The sequence below is a fragment of the Stenella coeruleoalba genome (assembly GCF_951394435.1).
Source record: "Stenella coeruleoalba genome assembly, chromosome: 6".
In the NCBI taxonomy this organism is placed as follows: domain Eukaryota; kingdom Metazoa; phylum Chordata; class Mammalia; order Artiodactyla; family Delphinidae; genus Stenella; species Stenella coeruleoalba.
The window spans coordinates 105,972,665-105,997,703 of NC_137151.1; the positions used below are offsets into that span (position 1 = coordinate 105,972,665).

General features: G+C 36.0%; 1 protein-coding gene across 4 annotated transcripts in view; it reads right to left on the bottom strand.

Annotated features, from left to right (window-relative positions):
* Nucleotides 1–25,039, bottom strand: part of ABCA12 (ATP binding cassette subfamily A member 12) — a gene marked incomplete at its 5' end in the record, with an annotated part of 280,846 nt that overhangs the window by 77,661 nt on the left and 178,146 nt on the right. For all 4 annotated transcript variants that reach the window (XM_079924327.1, XM_079924328.1, XM_079924330.1 and 1 more), the window contains 8 exons: nt 2,429–2,602; nt 4,995–5,119; nt 6,346–6,458; nt 6,557–6,813; nt 12,716–12,822; nt 13,839–13,957; nt 17,643–17,718; nt 22,115–22,227. In XM_079924327.1, coding sequence (XP_079780453.1) covers nt 2,429–2,602; nt 4,995–5,119; nt 6,346–6,458; nt 6,557–6,813; nt 12,716–12,822; nt 13,839–13,957; nt 17,643–17,718; nt 22,115–22,227 — 1,084 coding nt within the window. The remainder of the gene's footprint in view (nt 1–2,428; nt 2,603–4,994; nt 5,120–6,345; nt 6,459–6,556; nt 6,814–12,715; nt 12,823–13,838; nt 13,958–17,642; nt 17,719–22,114; nt 22,228–25,039) is intronic.

Genomic DNA, 25,039 nt, shown 5'->3' on the forward strand with positions numbered 1-25,039 from the left:
AATTGTACACTTAAAATGAGTGAATTTTATAACATAAAAAAATACCTCAATAACTTTGCCAAAAATAAATGATTTTAAAAGTCAGAAAGGCAAATGTCAATTACATAATTCTTCATGTACGCCATTATTCAAAAATCATATAATGTGCTCCTTAAAATCAGAAAAGCTCTGTCAGAAAGCTCATGTGGTCTATCAGGTTTAATCATAATCCCCTAACGTATTTCTGTTGCAGGAAGAAACACTGAAAATATTTTTTAAATTAAAATTTTAATTTTATTCTCTCATTCACTCAATTATTCAACAAACGCTAACTGAGTGCCTGTTATGTTCCCAGCACTAGGTGAGGTGATGGGTACGAGGTGATGGGTACAGTGGTACACAAACTGGCATCATCCTTCCACTCAGGGAGTTTTGTAATAATAGGAGAAACAGATATGAAACAAATCAATGAACAAAAAGCTGGGGAATATGAGGAGGTAGGGAGTTTAGCTAAGAAATCAAAAGAAGTCTTTCCAAGATGACACCCCAAAGGGGAGAAAGAACAAACCATAGGAGGAATAGGGAGAGGAAGGTAATAGACAGAGGGGGAAAGATTTGTGAGGTTCATGAAGAGGGAAAGCTCTTGGTGTGTCCAAGGGGGTCAAACACCACTATATGAGGACAAGATTCATTTGGAGAAATATCACAAAGACAGAGCTGTCTCAATAACACAGCTATTAATTGCAATCAGATTTTTCTAAATCAGATTCAACATTTTAATTTTTCTTCCAGTTCTGCCAAAATTCTAGGAATTCTGACACTGATTTGAAATAAACTGACTAATGATGAGAAATTTTTATTATTTTTACTTGCAATACCTGAAAGAATTAGGAATGGTCTTCTGCTTGTAAAATGCACATATTTATTTACCATACTCAACAAGAAATAGTTGGTTTGATATACGCTCTGCAGAGACATTGTAAGATAAGGATTAAAATTTTAGATAAAAAATTAATAATATCAATTTATATGCATTTTAAGTTATGTAAAATAAATATTCATTTAGTTAATGGTTATTTGCTAAGTTCTTCTATGGGCCAGGCACTGTTCTTGGCATTTGAAATGTTTCAGTGAACAAAAAGGCCCTTGTGGAGCTTACACCAAATAGAGGTAGACAGAAAATAAACAACAAAAGTGAATACTAAATAAAATACATAGTATGCTGGAAGTGTAACAGAAAACAAACAGAGCATCGAAAGGAGGTTTGAGAGGGCTATAGATGAAAGTTGGTTGCATTTTAAATAGGATTGTCGGAGTATCTTATTAAGAAGGTCAATATTGAGTAAAGACACATAGTGCAGCAAATCAGATGAAGGGCACGGCCTGGAGTGGTCCCATGCAGCAGCCCTGGGCCCAAGGAGTAGCCACGTAGGAAATGGGATTTTAGAAATAAGGAGAGGTTGTGCAGGCCCTGGGGCCCCAGCAGGATTTGAGGGTTTGCTGGAATAAAATGAGGAGCCACTGGGGAAGGTGTTGAGCAGAGGAATGACATAATACAATTTAAGTTTTAAAGGGATCACTCTTGCTGCTCAGGGAGCGGTGGGGACAAGTGTGGAGGCAAGGGAGGCCAGTTAGGGGGCCACTGCAGAATATAAGGGTCGGATAATGATGCCTTTGAACAGGATTATTTGTAACTAGTCCTAAAATGCCTTCATCCCCTTTGCTGAAATGCATCAACAACATAAGTCAGCCGTGTTGCTTCTGGTTTTTCTTACTTTAAAGAGAAAAACACTTTTTTTTCAGTGTTTTCAATAACATGTAAATAATTTTGACCTAGTAGAGATCTGGGTGGATATAGGTGTTTAATTTTCCTATGTTTATATTTTTGTTTCAGTTTTTTATTCACTAAGTACTTATAAAGCATCTAGTTATTGCAAGCTGGAGTTACTGCTGACTTTACAGCTCTAATAATGACCGCTGTTTTGTTGTACTGGATAAATAATGGTAGCCTCTATCAAAACTTGATGAAGGAAACACAAAAAGTACTTTTTTAAATACCCAAAAAAACCTTGATTCTTTTACTTGAAAATGAAAAACTTTGTTCTAATCTTTATTTTTATCCCACAAAATTAATGTGCATTCACTTTTTAAAAAAGTTATTATAACATTTGTATTTCATACTCTAGTATAGTGTATATTAAATTTAATTCCTGGTCTTGGATATACAAATTGAGAGTTAATAAGGCCATAATATTAATTTCCTCATCTATTAAATATGCAAATTTACAATATATGATCGCTAAGGTCCCACTTAGCTCTAAAATAAAGCTATAATTCCAAAAGCTCTATAAATGGATCACATTCCTTATAGTATCAGGGAGCATACAGGTATAATCAATTTTTTATATTGTACTATAAATATTAAAATATTTCATCAATAGCAACTTGCCTTGTATGTGAAGTTGTAAATGTCTAAGTAGTGCAGAAGAGTGAGTCCAATGAGGTAAGACAGACGGGATCTCTCTGGAAGAGGTATGTTGCAGAATTCCTTCATTGCATCTTCCAATTTGGGACTGGTCACATTAACGTCACAGGAATGCCACCAGAACACACTAGAAATAATCTACAAGTTGGAGGAAGAAAAATCCTCTGAATCCACCTGTCCATTTTGAGAGGTTTTCTTATACTTTTAGACTTCATTTAAAAATAAGATAAATTATACTCAAAATCATAAAATTTTTTGGTTTAAAGCACTAATTACTATCAACACACCTAGAAAAAGTCCATAGTTCACTGGAAAGCTTAAGAAGTAAGATGGGAAAAGAGACAGAAAAAAATCCATAATGATTCCCATATTTCTTGCTTGAACGACTGGGTGAATGATGACACCAAGAAAGAAAATTGGTTTGGATTGTTTAGGAAAATTACTAGTTTAAGACTTTTGCTCTCTCGGGAATTCCCTGGTGGCGCAGTGGTTAAGAATCCGCCTGTCAATGCAGGGGACACAGGTTTGAGCCCTGGTCTGGGAAAGATCCCACATGCCACGGAACAATGAAGCCCATGCGCCACAACTACTGAGCCTGTGGTCTAGAGCCTGTGAGCCACAACTACTGAAGCCCGCGCGCCTAGAGCCCGTGCTTTGCAACAAGAGAAGCCACCACAATGAGAAGCCCACGCACTGCAACGAAGAGTAGCCCACGCTCACCACAATGAGAGAAAGCCCGTGTGCAGCAACAAAGACCCAACACGGCCAAAAATAAATAAATAAAATAAATAATTTTTTAAAAAAATTGATAAACTTTAAAAAAAAAGACTTTTGCTCTCTTTAAAATTTTACTCTTAATTTATTTAAATTGCATTTCATTTATATAATCATTTGAAGTTATAATCTTGTACAATAAACTCTGGGGTCCAGAGATGAAAGGTGAAGACAAAAAGCCCAGAATCACACAATAATATGAATCAACCATCCTGGAGAGTAATGCTTGTGTGAAAAGTGATGTGTGACTATGGGAAGTAAGATGGCAACTCTATTGCCACTGAGTTGAAATAAAGAAAAAGTTTATGAAATTCAAGATTATAGAAACTTTTCTCTCTTTTCTTTTTAAAGTAATAAGAATGTATGCTCTCTATTTACCTGCTTTTACTTACTAAAATGAACCTGCTCTTCAGAGGCCAAAAATGCGATAGCTGATCTTAGGATCATATAAGTGAAAGGTGAAACCAAAGGGGAAAGAATTAATAAAGAAACATTAATTGCTGGGCTTCCCTTGTGGCAGAGTTAAGAACTGCACCTGCCAATGCAGGGGACAAGGGTTTGAGCCCTGGTCCGGGAAGATCCCACATGCCATGGAGCAACTAAGCCCGTGTGCCACAACTACTGAGCCTGAGCTCCAGAGCCCATGAGCCACAACTACTGAGCCCACGCGCTACAACTACTGAAGCCCGCACACCTAGAGCCCGTGCTCCGCAACAAGAGAAGCCACTGCAATGAGAAGCCCGCGCACCGGGCAACAAAGAGTAGCCCCCGCTCGCCACAACTACAGAAAGCCCGTGAGCAGCAACGAAGACCCAACGCAGCCAAAAATAAATTAAAAAAAAAAAAAAGAAAAAGAAAGAAATATTAATTGCTATAACAAGAGGAAGAAACGTGAAGGTAAAGCAGTTTTAATTTTTGTTTGGGAGAACCAATTAAAATGACACAAACATAAATATTCCAAAGTCAGTCTTAAAGGCTTTTAAAAAACTTTATCCCATATTGGAGAATAACTGGGTTGTGTTTAGAAATGACACACTCTGTCACACGTAAGTTTTGAATGGATGAGCTCTTAAGTGCTGAAATACTTTTAGAAAATTTCTGTGACACTTCCAGACAATGAACTTGGAAAAGGGGTAAAAGATAAAACATTTCAAGTGGAAAACCCTATTATCAGCCTATGAGGAAATAACGTTACTCATTTTCACAGCAAAAAATGTTTACTATACCTCCAAACTTACCCAGAGTTCCCTTGACCATATCTATTTTATATAGTCTGTCTTGTCTTGGGGCTTTTAAGAAATAAAAAGAAGTATTTCTTTTAATTTTAGTTTCAACAAATTGTAAATGGTCTTTTTTTCCCCCAATTAGATTACTGAAACTCGACTTTGATATCATCATAATAGAATGTGAAAATTTACCTCAGATAATGTGAATGTGACAATGAATATAAAGAATTACTGATGGCATCACTTATTTAAGAAAAGCATCTAGGGTAAAGAAAAGGAGAGGACAAAGGAGGCAAAGGAAGGGATAGGAAAAGTAGAAGGAAAGGAACAGACAATGATAATGTTCTCGCTTCAGGATTTTTCTTATATTTTCACTTAAGAATTAGGCCTCTAATTTTATCATTTGCATGGAAAATTCACCATATTTGCATGAAGCTTCTCAGTGTTTTACTGGTAAGTGCTCAACAAATACTAAATGCTATTTAAACTTTTAGAAAACTGGATGTAAATACAAATACGTTCCACCCCACCTCAGCTCTGTTGTCAGGGGTGGGAATGGCCAGCAAATTGTCGATACTCCTATTGGACATTCCTGTTGTTCTCCTCAGTTCTTCTTTCAGCTCTTCAACATTTTTAAACATTTCTATTAACTGACCTGAAACAAAACAAAACAAAACAAAACTCACATGTGGGTTGCAATGTAATTCTTTCTAGTCGTTCGTTCTAACATAGAGAAACCTTCTAGATAAAACATATAGTCAACATATATGCCTTGTGTCAGGAACAGATGTCTCTCAGTTTTGGCAAACTTTGCATCTTTAGGTTCTATTTCTATCTGATTTAGACTTATTCCTATTATGATATTATTAACCTAAGGTAACAGATTGCTCTGGATTATAAATTTTCCTTAAATGTCTACAACGAAAGGTTGATTCAGAGAAAATACGGTTTCCTCGCAGACTTTCATCACACAATGTGCTAAATATACATTTCTACATTTGATTTAAAACATCACACAAATTCAAAATGCTTTTTAACCTTGGATCATGTAATATCATCAGCTTAGGACAAGGTTTGCTAAATCTGAAACGTAATGCCACAGAGCACTTTTTCCTTAACTTTGCCCAGCACCTTACAGCTTATAAAGGGTTTTCACAATCATTACTTCAATTTTTAAATAGAATGTGTTTAATTCCAAACTCTTTTAGGACAGTTATTACAATTATTTCATATCTGGGTCATTCAATGAATAGCAAAAAATATTTTGACCTTATTTTAGCAGATTGTGATCTCTATTTTGCAAATGCCTTTCAGTTTCTTTATGAAGTATCTCTCATGCAAATATACCTTCTTTATTTTTGGACTTAGTGCCCTTCCAATTTTGTGGCTGCCTGTTGTCCAAAATTCTGAATGTCTTTCTTTTCAGTATTGAGGTATGACGCAAGAATACACGTACTGCATGATGCGTCATGCTCAGAATACTAATATGAGGCTCTGAATCGATATTTCTGTAGACAGCAGTGCATCTTTATTTTTAAAATCAGATTATTCTCACAGAAGTAAATAAATTTCATCCTTGCTCTTGCAAAAGACTAATGCACTTTAATATATCAGAGAAATAAAAGGTGAATAGTCTAACTAGTTAAATTTTTGAAGACATTTTTCTGTGAAACCAGATTTCGCTGTTTCATTCTCTGCTGGCCTGCTGTGTTGTTTATTTTAGACAAGTAACCATATTTGAAAGCTTCAGATGTCTCATGCATAAGGGCAGATACAAAGTAGGTTTGGTTAGGAACTTCAGAAAAGCCTTTTCTAAACTGCAGCATGAGAATCACATGCATTTTTAATAAGACAGCATTTAAAATATGGATGGGGAAACACCTGGTTTTTCCAAGGTGTCTGCACTGTTATTGACATGCAGCATGGCTTGAATCTTCGGCATTAACCGTGTGATATTTTCCAAGTAATTCATTTGTAATGCCTGTTCTAGAAACCTGGAACAAAGCAGAAGAGGAGAAGAAATTGAACTAGGCATATCAATAATTATTTGAGAAGGGATTTCACCAAGGAAGAAGACAATGGAAAAACTTACCGATCCATATCTAAATTAATTTTGCTTGGATCCCCAGAAAGCAAATCCCTCAGTTTTTCAGATAGAATATTGTCATGATACAGTAAGCTGGTGGCTATTTCGGTGCTGAATTCTGCTGCTTTGAGGAGTTGCACATGAAATGCACTCTCTTCACACAGGTTCCCAAAGTCCATGCTAGACAGCTGGCACATTTTCTCTAGTGAACTGAAAGTTTCAGGTTCACAAAGAAGTTTGGTCAAGTTTCCAAGTTGAGACAGCTTTCGAGAGGGGGAGAGATGGGAAACATTAGTTATGTTATTCTAAATGTTTATTAGTTGATAATAAGCAACCAAAATTGATTTACTTCCTAAAAACATTTTGCTTATATGTTTAGTGAGTTGGCATTTGGCAACAGTTTTACCACAAAGCACTATTTTCTATCATTTGAGTTTACTGTTCTCTTAAGAATTTTATAAAACTTTTGGACCTGTTAGACCTCTTGCTCAAATGTAGTCATATCTTGTGGATTCACAGGTTGAAAAGATGTAGTTTAGTTTTATCTCATTTAAATCACAAATACTTAAACTAATTTTATATTTTAGTTTATTTTTTAAATCATGTGTAAGGGCAGATAGCAAAGCAGATTTGGTTTGAAACTTCAAAAAATGTTTTCTTCACACCCACCAGGATGCCTACTATCAAAACAAACAAACATACAAACAAATGAACAAATAAATAAATAAAACCTGAAAATAACAAGTGTTGGCAAGGATATGGAGAAATTAGAACCCTTGTGCACTCTTGGTGGGAATATAAAATGATGTAGCTACTGTAAAAAATAGTATGGTGAGTCTTCAAGAAAATTTGAAATAGAATTAACATATGACTCAGCAATTCCACTTCTAGGTATACACTCAAAAGTATTTATTGAAAGCTAGGGTTTGAACAGATATTTGTAGACCCATGTTCACAGCAGCATTATTCACGATAGCCAAGAGGTAGAAGCACCCCATGTCCATTGACAGATGAATGGATAAACACAATGTGGTAAACACATAAAATGGAATATTATTTAGCCTTAAAAAGTAAGGAGATTCTCTCACATATTATGAGGTGGATGAGCCTAGAGGGCATTATGCTAAGTGATATAAGCCAGTCATAAAAAGACAAATACTGTATGATTCCACTTATATGAAGTACCAAGCATAGTCAAATTAATAGCAACAGAAAGTAGAAATGCAGGTGCCAGGGGCTAGGGGGAGAGGGCAATGAGAAATAGGTGTTTCACGGGTAGAGGATTTTTGTTTTGCAAGATTAAGAGTTCTACAATCTGTGTGTATTTAACACAATTGAACTGCACAGTTAAAAATAGTTAAGGTGGTAAATTTTATGTTATGTGTATTTTATCACAAGTTTAAAAAAATTAATTAACCAAAAAAAGACTTTTTAAAACTGTGCATGAGAATCACATATATTTAAAAATATGGATTGGTATATATCTTGTTTTTCAAAAGTGTCTGTACTGTTATTGACATTATCTTCTATCCTCTTACTTACTGAGGGAAACTTTTGTTCTATGGAGTGCTTAAAAGGGCCTAAAATCCCATACTTAGAGAAAAAGGAGAAAAATGAAAATCAACTACTTTCCTACGCAAGTATATTCCTCCTTGCGGTTCACTATGCTCTGTGTGTTCTGAGGATATATCTCCAAGTCATACTTCCTGGGATAAAAAATTATGCCTCTGGGGAAGTCAGTTCTGTTGTGCTTGGAAGCAACCCTAGAGCTACTCTTTTTAAGAAGTGAAATAATTTGGAGAAACATCTAAAGAAGCAAATATGTGTCATTCATTGCAGCTGAGTTTCTAATCAGAAGTTGCATTTTGACAGAAATGAATTATAATACAGGAAAATGTTCAGGAATATTTCTTTGCCTATGTCAAATGGGAAAGGTACAGTGATGTGTCTTGGATGAGAGACTTATATTAACTACACGTAGGCAGTAGCAATTAAACACCAATCATCTTAGATAGTAAAAATCATTGGTCTGCTTTCCACTGTACTTAATATTCTAATTGACTTCTGGTTTTGAACTATCTAAAATGGTTTCATATGTATTAAAATTCTACTTACTAGTCTTATTACTATGAGAAATTTTCCATTCTGTAATAAACTCAATCATTTTACCAGATGTAACTGTATGTTTGTCACTTGTTCCTTCCTTTGATTTTCCAAATACTAGATATGATTAAACTTCTAATGAATAGAGCCCAACCTCTCTGCCAGTGACTTTTATTTTGGTGATTTCTTAAATAAAAAGATAAATACTGGGAGCCCAATTAATTTTTTTAATTGAGCTTTTAAGGGTGTAGTAAATGTGAATGACTTTATTCAGTAGAGACTGAAATGTATTTTTTAATTGCAAGTTTGACATACATGTAACAAGAAACCAATAAAAGTCCATAGAGTATAATCTTGGCTTGATAAAAGATATAGAAGGAGAAATTGGAAATCTAGCCATGTTACTGAAGTAGAACTGGTCCTCTGAAATAAGAATTTAATTCAGGGTTAATAATGTGGCCTGCACTGTGAGGCACATCCGCCGAGGAGCAACGTCATGGTCATTTACGATTTGTCATTATTTACTACTTTCTTCTAAAAGCAATACATGCATTAAACTTTTAGAAACTTCATAGATCATTAGTAATCAACATACATTCAGAGAATTATAATTACCTCTTCAAAAGTATGTGTCAAGCCCAGATTACAGGTTTGTCACAGTCTCATGTATCACGACACTGGTCTACATAGTAAGGGCTCAGGCCTAAACTTGAACAATGACCCATAACTAACTCCACGTCCAGCTGTGACTGAATTCCCTAGTGCCTACAGTTCCTAATGCATCTGAATCAGAATTGTAAGTAACATGACGGCGTAAACTTCAAAATACTGTATGTGTAAAAATACTGAAACTGCAACATTCCTGGGCTCTTAGCAGGTAACTGAAAGGAAACGAGACTTATTTAAAAATGTAAAGGTATTACAATATAAATAATGTCCTATCTGTATTTCTGCTTAATATAGAGAATATCCATTTTATGAGTATTTCCCCAATCAGGAAGTTATCCTTCCCACCAGAGAGACTGGAAATAAAAGAGGAGAAAACAGACGGTGAAGGGAGGAGAAAACTAAAGTTCAGGAAGAGTAGAACGTTCGGGGCTAGAAAAGAAAAAAAGTCACCAATGAATGACAGGCATTTGGCATTTTGGAGGGTCTAAACCTTCTTAGAAATATCATGAATAAAAATGTTAGGGTGGGCCCTAACTCACTGTCACAATCAAGATACCAATTACCAAGGAGGATGAAGCAGGGAAGTAAAAGCATCTCTTCTTACAAAACTCTAGGAGTCTGTCTTCATTCTTTCAATGATATGTGCTGAATATTTTCCATGTGTCAGACTGTGCCAGGTGCTGAGAGTACAGAGTAAAGTGACAGACTTAACCATGTTCCTATGGAGCCTCTAGTCCTGGAATGGACGGGTTCTGTCAATTGCAAATAGCAGCCATGCTTGTTATAAATGACAGTAGATTTCCCACCTAAGGGACGGGACTGTAGTTTATTTCCACTTCTGTGGCTTCTTGAACCTTTTTCATAATGTAACCCACAAGGGAAGCAGTACACTCAAAATGTGGATGCTGTTCTAAGTTATCCTTAGCTCCATTCCCATACCATTATTGTAAATGACTGAGAATGTATTGTTTCCATTTCCCAATGTATATTGTGTGCTGCTCAGTTACTTTGCAAGTTGAGAACTACAATGAGGAATTGCCCAGGTAATATGATTACATCACCAGGGCTCTACTTAAACACCATCATTTGTTCACAAATTCATAAGTCAAGTCTTAAGATACTACTGTGTGCTAGATGTGAGACTTTAGAGATGCAGAAGGCATAATTCCATCAGATTTTACACTCTAGTGAGGGAAATAGACCCTACATATACAATGAGCTATAATGCTAAGTAGTAAATTCCAAAAGCCAGAAATCTCACTGTAATCGGAGACTCCCCTTCCCTATGCCTCACACCTCACTGGCTGCCAAGTTGTGTCAACCCACCTCCTACAATGCTCTTGAAATTCTTTTCCTTCTATTCTCTGCCACTGACATAGTGCAGGGCCTCACTTTTTGCTTAGGTTACTACAAAAAATCACCTACTTGGCTTTCTTCCAATCTGTCCTCCATAATTCTCCTAGAGAGATCTTTTCCTAAAATGCAGAATTCACCTTCTTCAAATTCACAATTTTCAGGATCAGATTCAAACTGCTTGACTAAATATAAAGAGGCCTTGGGGAGCTGGGTCCCCTTTCCTGCCTCTCTCATAGGCATCTTGTGCTCCAGCTGGACACATAACTCCAGGTAACCTATATCTGTCCTTCAGGTTCACACCTCTGCCTTCTTACCAACGCATGTCTCTATGTCTGGAATGTAGGACTATAACCTAATCCTACACAGCCTGCAAGGACTCAGAGTAAGGAGTATCTCCTCCATGAAATTTCTTCTCTCCACCTTCATGCTCTGCAATCTGAGTCAGATATGCCACCTCCATATACAGAATCCTGTCCATCCACATACCACAACACTTATCTCACTGTGTTATAATCATTGGTCTGCTTTTCCATCTCCTCCACTGGATTGATTACTAAAGATTTTGGGGTTAGAGATTATATCTTTTAAATAAACAGATTAGCATTATGAGAGCACAGATGATGGATGGAATGAATGAATGGGTAAATATTACATGCATACAAAGTCCTTATCCTGACTTGGAAACAGTGAGAAAGGAGATACTCTAAGAGTGACATTTAAACTTATCCTTGAAGGATGAGTAGGACTTTTCCAGATGAATGCATAACTTCCTTCTCATTTGCACAAACTAAGATAGTGCTAAATTAAGTACACTAGAAATTTTGATCCATGTAGAAGACTTAAAACTACAATGCAGGTAGTCTAACTAGCATATTTATTTGTAATATACATGGACACATGCTTTGTACGCCTGCTTAGTTAGACCAGGTTGACTATACAGCAAGTCATCCTGCTTGCTCTGCATAAACCAGTTCTAATTTTACTTTATCCCTGGCTACATGAATCCAATTAAACTGCTGTTCTTACTAGGAGAGCTGCTTTCAAAATTTAAAGGGTTATTTAAGAAAGAGAGTGAATTTCATGATAACCTGCGTACTGTATGTATGAGCTAAACAAAGAATAAGAGACAAATACCAACCAATTCAAACTTCAGAGTTAACATTTTTCCCACTGCGTTCCCTCCCTTTCTTCAATATCATACATTCTAATATGATTGACAGTATTAGTTTCTGCTTCTGATGATAATAATACATATAAGGTGAGTCAACTTCTGAGATTTTTGTACACTGTGAAGTCTAAAACATCAGCTTTTGAAATCAACTTTTATAGTTTTAAAAACTAGGGGGCTTCCCTGCTGGCGCAGTGGTTAAGAATCCGCCTGCCAAGGCAGGGGACATGGGTTTGAGCCCTGGTCCGGGAAGATCCTGCATGCCGCGGAGCAACTAAGTACGTGCACCACAACTACTGAGCCTGCGCTCTAGAGCCCACGAGCCACAACTACTAAGCCCACGTGCCACAACTACTGAAGCCCACACACCTACAGCCCATGCCCCACCACAAGAGAAGCCACCGCAATGAGAAGCCCACGCACCGCAACGAAGAGTAGCCCCCGCTCGCTGCAACTAGAGAAAGACCGCGTGCAGCAACGAAGACACAACGCAGCCAAAAATAAATAAATTAATTAAAAAAAAAAAAACTAGGGACATTTCAAATTAGGAATCAAATTTTTAATGCTTTTTCAAATCGTGTAGCTTAATGAGACAACTACATCAGGAGCTGTTCCTTTACGTACTGCATTCTGTAATTAGTCTCTTATGGGTCATTTCAGACAGAGATATCCACTGATTAAAAACAAAATACAATTATGTAACACCAGAACTCTTGTCACCCTTTTTCTAGCATTAATCTAGACTCAAAATAGAACCAGTATTTTAAAAAATACAGATTTAAAACTTAAATTACAAATATATCTTGCCAGAGAATTACAAGAGGTTTTTGAGGTTTTTGTTTTTTTTTTCTTTTTCTTTCATGGCTTACTTTTGATTTCAAGACTTCAGGAACTGGAGGGAAGTAATCCTCATAGGAACCATTTTGAAGAAAAGATTTTTGAAATCGAATTGTAGAGTGCAGCAGTCTTAAATTTTCTGTAAAGGAGGAGAAAAGAATTACCTTATGTGAACTGCAAGGTCATCTAGGAAACCTATTTGAAAGACACCTTTATCCTAATTTACTACTAAGTTTTTTCTAAGATAATAGCCTATTTCAATCTAAATATAAAATGAGTGAAAATTTAATCTTTCCTTGAACCATGGAGACTATAGAGTTCATTATTTTTAAAATATTCATAGATATTCTGCTTAGAGATAAAAATATTTCCAGCAAAGGTGCTATACAGTTTTGGTTCTTGGTGAACTGCACATGCTTTTATTTTGGATGTACTATTAACTTGAAGTGTTTGAGAGAGAATAGGTTGTATAACACTGTGACACAAATATGCCCTTCCAACCTTGATTAATTCATGTTCGGTAAAGAGAGACCACACTTAAATACCTGTTGTGCTATTTGCTTGCTATTAAGTCTCAAAAAGCTATTTTGGTGTAGGAACAGTGAATGTATATCTCCTACAAAGTGTAAGAAAATAGATGTTTTATCTTTAAAAAAAGGAAAAAGAAATATTTGATTAAATGCAATCTTCATGGTTAAAGTGTGTAAGGATCAGAAGTAAAAATAGTCTGCTACAAAAATGCCTTTCTTTATGTAATTTACATCTGCTTTTGGAAGTCTACATTATCCTTCTTCATTATTTTTTGACAACTAAGATTATTGAGGGCATAGAAAATGTCACGGAGGGTTATGTGAACTCCTAATTCTGGAGACTTGGAAAGTTTATCCAGGTGGCCATTAACACATCTGTTATCTGGCCATTATACATTAAAGTTTGTCCAGGTGGCCAGGTGGTACTAGCAGCAGGGACAGGAGTAATAACATAATAATATGATTAGACAGTCCCTTTATATATCAAACCACTGAAACAGATGCATATGGAAACTAAGATTTTTAAATTTTCTTTCTTTTTTAAGCCAACATCTTATAAGATTTACTATTTTAGAACAAAATTACAAACCATGAGTAGCATTTTGACTCTTAAGAGGAGTATTACCTTTTGATCCCCTGGCCAAATTGTCAGTGACATTTCTCACACATGCCAAGTACGGAATATAAGGACTATCTACTGATATATTTAAGAGGGCATCTTCAAAGTTTTCCAGTATTAGGAGCCTATAGAATTAGAAAAGAATATATAAATTAAGTCATATAAAAATAAAGCAAAGCCATTTTGTTGAGATCATGTGAGTCCCTAGTTGTTTGGCATTGGTTGATTTGAGCATTGAAGCACTGTGAAATAGGACATCTTCCCCCATCCAGCCCAGCTGCACAATGACAGCACTACTCTGGATTCTCTAAGTATTTACCTTTTCCATGGGCACTATCTCTATATTTAATTATTTTAATATCCAATCATAAGTGATCTTAACATCATTTCTAGGCACATTTACATGAAAGAAAAATCACTGGGCTAGGGTTGCCAGATAAAATACAGGAGTCCCAGTTAAATTTGAATTTCAGGTAAATAATGAACAATTTTTCAGTATTAGTATGTCCCATGAGTCTTGTATGTCTCCTTCCCCTCCCCTCCCTTCCCCTCCCCTCCCCTCTTCTCCTTCCCTTCCCTTCCCTTCTCTTCTCTTCTCTTCTCTTTTTTCTTTTCTCTTTCCGCTAAATCTGGCAACCCTCTCTCTGGGCTTCAGTTTCCTCTCTTGTCAAATGATCTACTAGATCCCTTCCACCTATAATATTCTCTAAATAATTTAAATTCATTTAACTGTGATTAAAAAGAAATGGTAGAATCCAAATGAACAATAGAAGTTCCTTTTCTTTTCTTTAAACAACCAATTCAGAGTTCCCAAATTATCCACTTTCTGGTTTCCTTTCAAACTGACTGGCATGTGAGGACATAGTCTAAGATTTTTGAGGCATACATATGTGAGTGAGTAAACATGTGTATGTTACACATGCCCTGTCACTTCAACTGTGAGGCTGCATCTCTACTCATTTTGTAATTTCTTCCCTTAGTGTCTACTATTGAATGTTATGTACAGCAGAGATAGAACAAGTATCAATGGTTTATTTGGGAACCATCTATTTTGAATCAAACTGCACGACAAATTAACTAGTTCTATTGGATATTATTTTAGATTTAAGTCAAATACTAATGGAAGAGACTTATCCTGGCATAGCTAGTAAACATGTAGGACAATGTTTGCATTAACACTAAAGAAGTCTTAGGATGTTTACATGTGGGTTAATGACACTGGATATTTGAGGAAGTTTAACAAGAAAAAAAAAATCTATGGCAAGAAAAGTCCCTAACTTGGCAGTCAGAGCCCAGTTAATTGGTCAGATGGCCGACTCTCATTTAAATACAACCCACAGCCTCCATGTTTAAAAAAATTGCACCCATTCCTGAGGCTTCTTGTTTTGTTTAGGCATTTCCTTGACCAGAGACTCTCCTCTCAGTATTCTCTCTCTTTCTTTTGTGTTTGTCTTCCTCTTTGTCTTAATCATTATAGCATTGAGCCATTTCCATTCTGGTGCTGTGCTCAGGGGCAAAATACTGGTCTACTTTTCCAGATGAAATGGCACAAGAATGGTGAATGGTAAATTTTCAAGCTTTAAAAAAAGAATGTTGGGCTAAAAGTGACCTTGAAATATCATCTAAGCATTATCTTAGTTCCATAAAGAACATCTGATTGCCAAGATTTTTGAGATTAGATTTAAGATACACCAAAAATTAAGATACATATGTGCCACTGTTTTGGCATAAACATCCAAGTATTCCTTTAAACGATTTAATTTATGTATTCTTTATATAAAAATCTCACCTACTTCTCAAGAATGGTTACAACTAAAGATGAGCTTACGGATGTATGCATGCATGTGTGTGCACGTGCACACACACACACAACACAATAAAAAATAATTAACTTTAGTGCAAAAACAGTGAGAGAGAAGAGCTTTGAGGAAAAGAAAAATTTTGAGCAGCTTTCTTTAGAAAATTCTGGATCATAAACATTTTTATCTCATGCCAAGTACTGCCACTCTATGATTATTTTAAAGTGTGGAGGGAAAGGAAGTCCAAAGGTAAGAAATCCCTTAATTGCATCAATCTCAACAAGAGCCATCTTAAAAGTATTGAATTCTTTCTAATAAACTGTAAGCTAGCTGTCAGTAACCAACTACATTTGCTGTGGAATTTTCAGGTCTGAAGCGCTAACATTATCAATGTTACGGATGCCCCAAGGCTCTGATAAAGATACCTGGCTTCAGCAATAAGCATCCAGTTGTCTCAATTCAGAGGTTTTATATATATATATATATATATATCTTTATTGGAGTATAATTGCTTTACAATGTTGTGTTAGTTTCTGTTGTACAACAAAGTGAATCAGCTATAAGTATACATATCCCCTCTCTCTTGAGCCTCCCTCCCACCCTCCCTATCCCATCCCTCTAGGTCATCACAAAGCATCGAGCTGATCTCCCTGTGCTACAGAGAAGCTTCCCACTAGCTATCTATTTTACATTTGGTAGTGTATATATGTCAGTGCTACTCTCTCACTTTGTCTCAGCTTCCCCTTCCCCACCGTGTCCTCAAGTCCGTTCTCTCCATCTGCGTCTTTATTCCTGCCCTTTCACTAGGTTCATCAGTACTGTTTTCTTAGATTCCATACATGTGCATTAGCATACGGTATTTGTTTTTCTCTTTCTGACTGACTTCATTCAATTCAGAGGTTTTTAAGAAAAATTATTTTTCTGGCTATACAGAGAATGTGTTTAAAAGACTTGATTATTTGGGACATGGAATCCTGTCTGGGGTAAAATTGCCCAGAGCTGTGAGATTGCTCTTGGGAGAAGCATCTGGTTCAGCCACCTTAGAGGAGGAGAGATGTGGGAGCAGAAAGAGGAAGTGGTTATTGATGGAAGGATTTTGCCTAGAATTACCCAGAGTTGGGGAACTTCTCATTGAATAATAGAAAGTTTATAAACAATTGCATAGATTTTATTTTAGAAAAAGAAATGAATGGTTAAAAGTAAGTCCTATTATTTGTTTCTACTTGTACACATTTCCATTAGCACAAAAATATATCCTTTGGGACTAAAGTTAAAGAAGTTCAATAGTGTAATTTACCAGGCCCAAACAGCCTTTTACATAACAGGCCACCTAGTCTCTAAATTTGCCTTGAACTATGTGCATTTACTTCAGCCAGCTTCTACCATAACTATTACAGTTACTTCAGAGAACTGTTTATATTAATGGTCATTAGAAGCTGAGGTAACTGCTGTTATTTCCACTGCCTATTCCTGAGACAACGTATTTACATGCCCCACAAAGAGTCCAAAATCAAATTACCTATAAACAGTTTTGGCTACCTGAATACTACTGAAGCAAACAAAGTGTGCATTACCTTGAGTGAGCATACAAAATATTTTGATTTTTTAAAACCGAAATAAATAGTAATGTAAAAAATTGGAGACTTCTACATCTTTCATGATGAAAGACCTGAAAAGAGTTGGAAATTGCGCTTCCAGCTAGATTTTCCTCACAGACATAAGGTAACCAATCCAGACAGAACATGTGGGATCTAGTTATACACTCTTAGAACTGAAAAACAGATCCTCATGTTGCATTATCCGAAAGTATCATTGAATAATACCAAAAAACAAGTTTCAACTTTACTGCACTTCAACTGTATCTTTTTCTTTGGTCAGTCAATAATTGATTTTTCTATTCCATGGCATTAGATACTGATAAAAGAATTATGTTTATGAATTGTTTTGATTGCTTATTCAGCCACGTTACTTACCAGTTTAGAAACAAACCAACAAACCAACAAAGACTTACTGTGCAGCCAGGCTGCTTGGGGATAGAGACTGTCCATCTTCCTCACTCCACACATGTGTTGTATTATCAGAGCCACCTAAAGTGATAATATTTATATAGGAGAATATTTAACATTTCTGTAAAGGATTTATTTTTCTAAGCAAAAATCATCCCAGGTCAAATTAATGGGAAAAAAATGCAGGAAGTCTGCAGAATTTTTCTCCAAAGGATTTTACAAGAGATGTCTAAGCTCTTTCAGTTGGAAACATTTAAGATATTTATAGGAAATAGATGCCTACTAATTGAAATAATTCCAATGGTCAAGCATATGCATTTTGAACAAATTATTTCTCTGTGCATCAAACCATTGCACTATTTTATCCTAAAACCTGTATGCATAGATGACTCTTAAATATCATAATGCAAATTGACTACCCCATGACTTCTTAATCAAACGAAGCCAATTTCAGTCTTATGGGTCACTGGATTTTTTTGTTTGTCTTCGGTTGTCTAGAATGTAGCCGTAGGAAACATCTACCATCACTAATCTATATTTTCTATCTTTCAAAAAGCAGCCAGTGATTTCAACTGAATGCAGCTGTGAATGCAAATTGGCTAACGTTAACAGAACCATTCTGAGTGGTCTCAAATAATATGAAAGTTTGGAGTGTGGAAGTCAATCACTAAGTTGGGTCTAATGGAAACCATATGTGAAGATCTCATTCAACACAGAGAATTGTCCCTAGAAGTTAAACAGGTTCCTTATTCCGCTTGCTGCATAACATTGTATTGTTAAAGAGTAAGCGTGCAACAACATTCACATGCAAAATTGAAAATGAAATACTTTAAACAGCTACTACATAAATAAAAACATCAGAAATCCAGTGCTTTCATTCGGCCCCTTTAAGGAAACGGTATTACTTATTTCAGTCTTCCCTGTAGACACCACTAATTCCTTATAAATAATCCAGTAGTTTTAGTGCTGTCATTTTTAACATTGGCCTAACCATTTTCAATAGGATATTTTATTGCCAGCTTTAAGGCTTCTCCCATTGTCTCTAGTTCGCGTGTTCTAAAGCCTTCTAAGAAGGTCCTAGCACAAAACTAGGAAACCATCTGTACTTTTCTCATGCTGATCATTTTGTTTAAGCATGTGTGTAAAAGACTCACAGAATTAAAGACCTCCTTGCCTACGTCTGTTATCAGTCACGTCTGAGTAACGTCTGCTCCGTCCCTAGTATCTGGCAGAGTGACTTTTTCAGTTTTCCTCTCTGGCAGAAGGGAGTTCTCTGCTCTGCTCAGGAGGCTGCTAAGTACTATTGCTCTAATGATAGCAATGCATTAGTGAGTGAAAGGACCAAGAAGAAGATACCCAGAATAAATAAACCTAATTAATAATGGTAATACCTACTATTTATTGGCAACCATATAGAGAATAATCCAGGATAGGACTCTGGAGGCTTACGCTTTTGCAGTGTAAAAGTATATAAAACCATTTTCCCAAGATCATATCTTGCTCACTTTGAATTCCTATGTGATGCTGAGCAAGTTCATTAGCATTTGTATTCTATATGGTTATGGAGTGTCTCTTCCTCATCACGCTATTCAGATGAATAACTAATAGAAATTAACTTTATACATATCAATTATAGGCTTGACCTTGCTGTTAAGTATGGACTTCTCCCTCTGGCCACTTTTCATTCTGGACTCTAAGGTGTCTGAGAAGAAATACTGTATTAAATAGGCTTTAATGAAGTGGAAATTGTTACAGACCTTTAAAAAGTCAGATGTTACTTTATTTGTAAAATTAGGCATATATAAAAAAGGGTGCCCAAAGACATAGAAAGAAATCCAGTGCACAGATAGCCTCTTTCACCAGTAAAGATTGCTTTCTGCTTCTAAAGATGTAATTTCATGTAATTTACTATACTTTGCAAAACAGCAAACTTCAATGAGCCAAAAAGGTAATCTTTGCTCTCAAAACTCAGTTTTATAAATGAAAATACTAAACTGTGAAGTAGGGATCCTCAGTGGGGTGGAGCTGAGAATCAGACTCCTTAAAACAGGAAGTTAGGAGACAAGCTTCTTCCCAGGTGTTTATTAGCATCTCCATAGTATCATGGTTGCTGAGGAGGCTTCTGAAAAAACCTTGAACTATGTTCATAACCAGGGTTGAATCAGAACTAGACATGGGGTGGGGAGGTCTGAATTAGAAATAGACATGTGGTGTGGAGAGGAATTGGGCAATGGCTATCAAAAAATGTATCATGTGAGAAGGAATCTGACACAAATAGTCAAACTCCATCAGTGGCTGAAAGTGGAGCCAGTTCTGAGGTTTGGTGGTGGCAGGTACTTGTGTGAGCTATCATAGTGTGTATATGTCCCAGACGGTAAATATGAGTGAGGCCATCTAACAAAGAGCTTGGGGACCTGGCTTTGGGCTTAGACAGATCTAGGCTCTAAATCTCAGTTCAGCCACTTGCTGGATGTATAACACAGGCAAAGTGCCCAGCCTCCCTTTGCCCCAGTTTCTTTGTCTGCAAAATGGGAAAATAACTATCTCTTATAGAGTTGTTTTGATGATCGAAGGGACTTAAGATAATAAAATATTTATCACTGACACAAAAAATACTACCCTTTTATTTTTTCTTTGAAAGAAGGAGTGAGACCCTCAAAGCTATCTGAGCCCTGTCATGCCTTAGAGAGGACCCAAGCAACTCTGCTTTAAGAAACCATTCCACTCCAGTTTACTGAGTGTAAAGCCAAGGGAAGAAGTATGTTCACAAATACTGCTAAACACCATGGAGATTAAGCATGGGTGGCTTGGGCAACGTGGCAGATATCTGTACTTCAAAACAAGTTTGAGTTTCCTGAAGGATTCCCAGAAATACCTGGAAGGATTTTTCAAAGGCCATGAAATTTCTGCTCAGGCAGGTAGGTAGGGGCTTAGGGTTAATGACTTAGGAATTGACATTAATGCTACTGTGTTGGTATCCTCAGACTGATAAAGTCACACGTGTAGGAAATTAAAAAACAAACAAATATAAGCACATCTAATTTAAAAAATGAAAGCACATTTCCTTGATGTTTTTCCTTGTCATCCTGACTATCCAATTGCACGGCTTAATACATGCCAAAATCATTAGCATATTCATAGACATGAGACATGGCCATTGTTAAGTATTGAAAATTGAGTTAGTTATACTGTTCAACAGAAAAAAGTGTTCTGCTGCCTCAGTTAATGACAGGTTCTTTTGCTTCTAAGGCACTGAGGAGCTTCTGTCCTTTGTAAAAAAATTTTCAACTTCATCCCTCTACTTTACAATTACAAGGTGTGAGTCTGAAGATGAAAAGGAAAAGAATGGTAAAGAGAACTTGAAGTTCTCAAGTCTTTAAAACGAAAATATAAAAATATACAGAGGAAATAATTAGTGTCTTTTACTATACTGTCTGGTTTTCTGGTCTGGACTTTTTTAAAAGTGCAAAATTTTTTTTTAACCTTAATGTTCGTCAAGACCATTGAATTTAACAGCAATCAATCTTGCAAGCTAGTCATTAATTCTGTAATTGATGATATAAAAAATGTTCTAGACTAACAGAAATTGGTATCTAAGTGTATGTTAGAACCTCCTTCGAGAAGTCTTCAAAGCCTTTCCAAACCTGCTATTCATATGAAAACTAATAAAGACCTTGTAATAAACAATCAGGTTGTGACCTGATGCTCTCAGGACACTTACCAGTAATCCAAAGGTAAAGTCTACATATTTAAAAGCTGACAAACTCAGCTGAGAAAGCCTATTTCTAAATTCATTCAGGAGAGGTAAATGCTAACGAAACATTTTACTTGGGAAGTATGGATTTATTCCTTATAGCCCTTAATGTTTGTGTGTGTGTCTGTGCATTTCCATGTGTGTGGTATATAATGCTATCCTCTATATGCAAAGGTGATTTTTTTCTGATTCACTAGCAACATGCTATAGTTTGTCTTATACCTATAAGTGACAGTAGAGCTATACTGATCTATTCACGCTCTGACGTCCATCATGCATTTTCAAGATGGTTGGTTGAGGGGTATATTTTTACCAAAGACTCATCCTGATTAAAAAGCAAAATTTGAAAATGAGGGCAAAGATACTGCGATTCAGTGTAGGCTTTTGTTCAAAAAGTAGTAGTAGAAATCTACTTGCTGAGGCTTACTCCCTTACTCTGATATTTATTTTTCATACCAACTATAAACATAGCTTTATAATATAGCTAAGAGAGATCATTTTTACCAAAATAAAAATCCTAGAAAGTCAGAGCCTCTTTTCTGGCCACTTCTCCTTGTCTCCACACTTTGGTTACCTAAAGACCCAGATTTAGTTGTAGTTTATGTCTCTACCTAAGAATGATACCATCCATAACTGATTACTTCTCTTTGTTTTTTATTTTTAATGGAACTGAATACAGAATTGCAACACAGAATTGAATACAGGAAGATGGTAATATAATACCTTGAGATGGGGAGTCCAGAGTGTAAAGCAGATGTTTAACAGATTTATGGAGAGCTCTGAAACCTTCATTAGTTGTAACCCGTGGATAAACCCTCTGCACGGCCAGCAGCACACTAACAAGTTGAAAAACAATTAAACCAGATTGTATTTCAAGGTTTGCAGACAGAAACAAAAGGTTATTCAAGGAGAAAATAGCTACAGTATAGAAAACTATTCTTATAACATAAGAAACAAGATGCTGCTTTTGTCGTCTAATTACTTGTTTGTCTGTTTATGCACAAAATCCCAACAAAGTGTTCTTGAACCAGACAGAGCACTTCACCGGTTCCAGGATTCTAAAACCTAAAAGGCCTTAAAGTAAGAAGTGAACTTCATGTCAGTTTTTTTTTTTTTTTCTTTGTTAAGACCTAAAAATAAGTGGTTAGAAATAGAAGCTTCCAGTGAAAGGATACTTCTTTTTTGTTTTTAATTAAAGGAAAAAATTAAATATTGGAAATTATTTTCATTAAAAATCAAGCCCAGATAAAAGATCCAGTTTCAAGAATAATTATTAATTAAGCATTTGATAAATATTTATCTTTACAAAGGTAAACAAATGGTAATGTTTTTGAAGAAAAAATGGAGCTTGCCCTAATTAAAGACTGCATTCTATCCCCTAAATGGCCCATAGGCACTGCTCCAGGGGTAGCACAAAATTAATATCCAGACTAACTGGCACTGTCTTCCTATGAGTTTTACGTTACTAATAAGATGGGCGGTCTACACTGATGAACAATCAGCAAATTCACTTATGCTGGAGTTCATTCCATATTTCCAAAAGACCAACCAGTGACTTAAGAAATGCCTTTTTTTATCCCCTTATTGTCATTAGCATATTTTAAAAATGTTAGCATTGTACAAGTATGTCTGAATTTCACAAATAACTGTGAGGCAATGCTTTAATATACATGAGTAGTAACTTAAAAGGCTTTGTTAAGGATTTGCCACTGTGAAGTTACATGTAATACATACGAGGTGATAGTTTTTCCATATGTATCCTAATCAGCTGAAGGCTCACTCCAGCAACAGCATGTGCATATACTTCCTACCATATTTTTGGAATTTTTAATATTTAAATTAAGGTCATTTTAATTTTAGCTCCCTAGCTATGAATGAAAATATTTAGAGAGCTAAGAGTATCCTCTAGTTTCTAGTAGATATGTGTCTATATATAAACATATACATATTTATAATTTTATTTACTTCTCTAATAGTTCCATAAAGTCATTTTCATTTGTTTTGTTTTATAGACAGGAAAACTAAAGTTCAAAAAGTTAAATAACTTACATGAGGTTATCCAAATAAATAGAACTGGTTCTGTCTAATTTCAAAGTTCATGTTCTTTCCACTTTATGTCTTACCTCTGGCACTTTGCCCCAACATGGCGGGGAGGAGGGCAGAACATTTCTGCACTGAGCCCACAGCATTGTTAGCTTGTTTTTACAGCTGTGCGCTTGGCCATAGGGGCATGGCTGTATTTTTTTCATTTCTGCTCTCTATACATAACAGTCAATACCTCAGGCATTTTTATATTTGCCCCCAAGAATCTCCTGGTTCTCAGACTTTGAGTTACTTCTGAACCCTGGTCACCGTGGAGACCAGTTAAATGTTCTGAGGTTGTAGATCTCTGCCAGCCTTCTCCCAGCTTGGCCTTCTGCTTGACTCAGCTAATCTGTTGTCCCAAAGTAACACCTTCAAAGACTGAACACTTGGCAATCTCATTGTAACTGTCAGCATTATTGTTATTAATATAATTAATAAAAATGTCAGAAGACTTAATTCATCTTTTTCTAACAAAACGTGACTTAAAAATGACACCTGACCATTGTCCTCTCTGAAATCCTTTAAATTATTGATCAAAATACTTTTATTTCACTTCACTGATTTTGTTTTTCTGTCCTTTTCATCATATACAAATGGAAGTTATCCAAAACAAGTTTCCTTATATGTAAAGGTAATTTAAAAAGGAGTTTTTGTGATTCATATCTCAGCACAACTTCTTCCTCATAAATGGTGAATATCATGTATGCTTTTTCATATACAATTCTTGACTTTTGAGATTACTCATTTTTGCTAACCTCTGTCATAATCTTAACATTATATAATCTCGTTTTGGTGACTGAACTATATTACAACTTTGTAAAATTGCTGGTGTAAATAACCTCAAAACCTTTTTATGGGGTTTATTTGTCCATATTACCTGATCAACAAAGAGTAAGATAAACCAATGATTTGATGATAAAATATAGTCATTTGTGAAGAATTTACAGATTTTAGTGATACTGTTAGTTCAATAATAATAGTAGGGCTTCCCTGGTGGCGCAGTGGTTGAGAGTCCGCCTGCCGATGCAGGGGATGCGGGTTCGTGCCCCGGTCCGGGAAGATCCCACATGCCACGGAGCAGCTAGGCCCGTGAGCCATGGCCGCTGAGCCTGCGCGTCCGGAGCCTGTGCTCCGCAACGGGAGAGGCCACAACAGTGAGAGGCCCGCTTACCGCAAAAAAAAAAAAAAATAAATAAAAAATAATAAACATAATAATAATAATAGTAAAGAAGATTTAACTTTAAAAAACCAGTGTGTGTTTCCTCTTTTATAAAATGGGGATATCTGTAGTCTCAATCTCAAAGAACTGTTGTGAGAATCAAATGAAACTAATGCAACAACATGAGGGCTTATTATAAGGTCTTTGAACAAATATAAACTCTTGGAAGCTTATCAGAGAAGATGAGAAAACTCTTGTGGTGCTTCAGACATTAGCGATGGAATCCACTGTGCTCTTAGTGACATATTACAGAGGCAGTCTGGGTTCTGGAGTTAAAAAACCCAGGTTCAAACCCTCCTAGCGGCATGATCATCAAATATTTAATTCTTATAACCTTCTGTTAC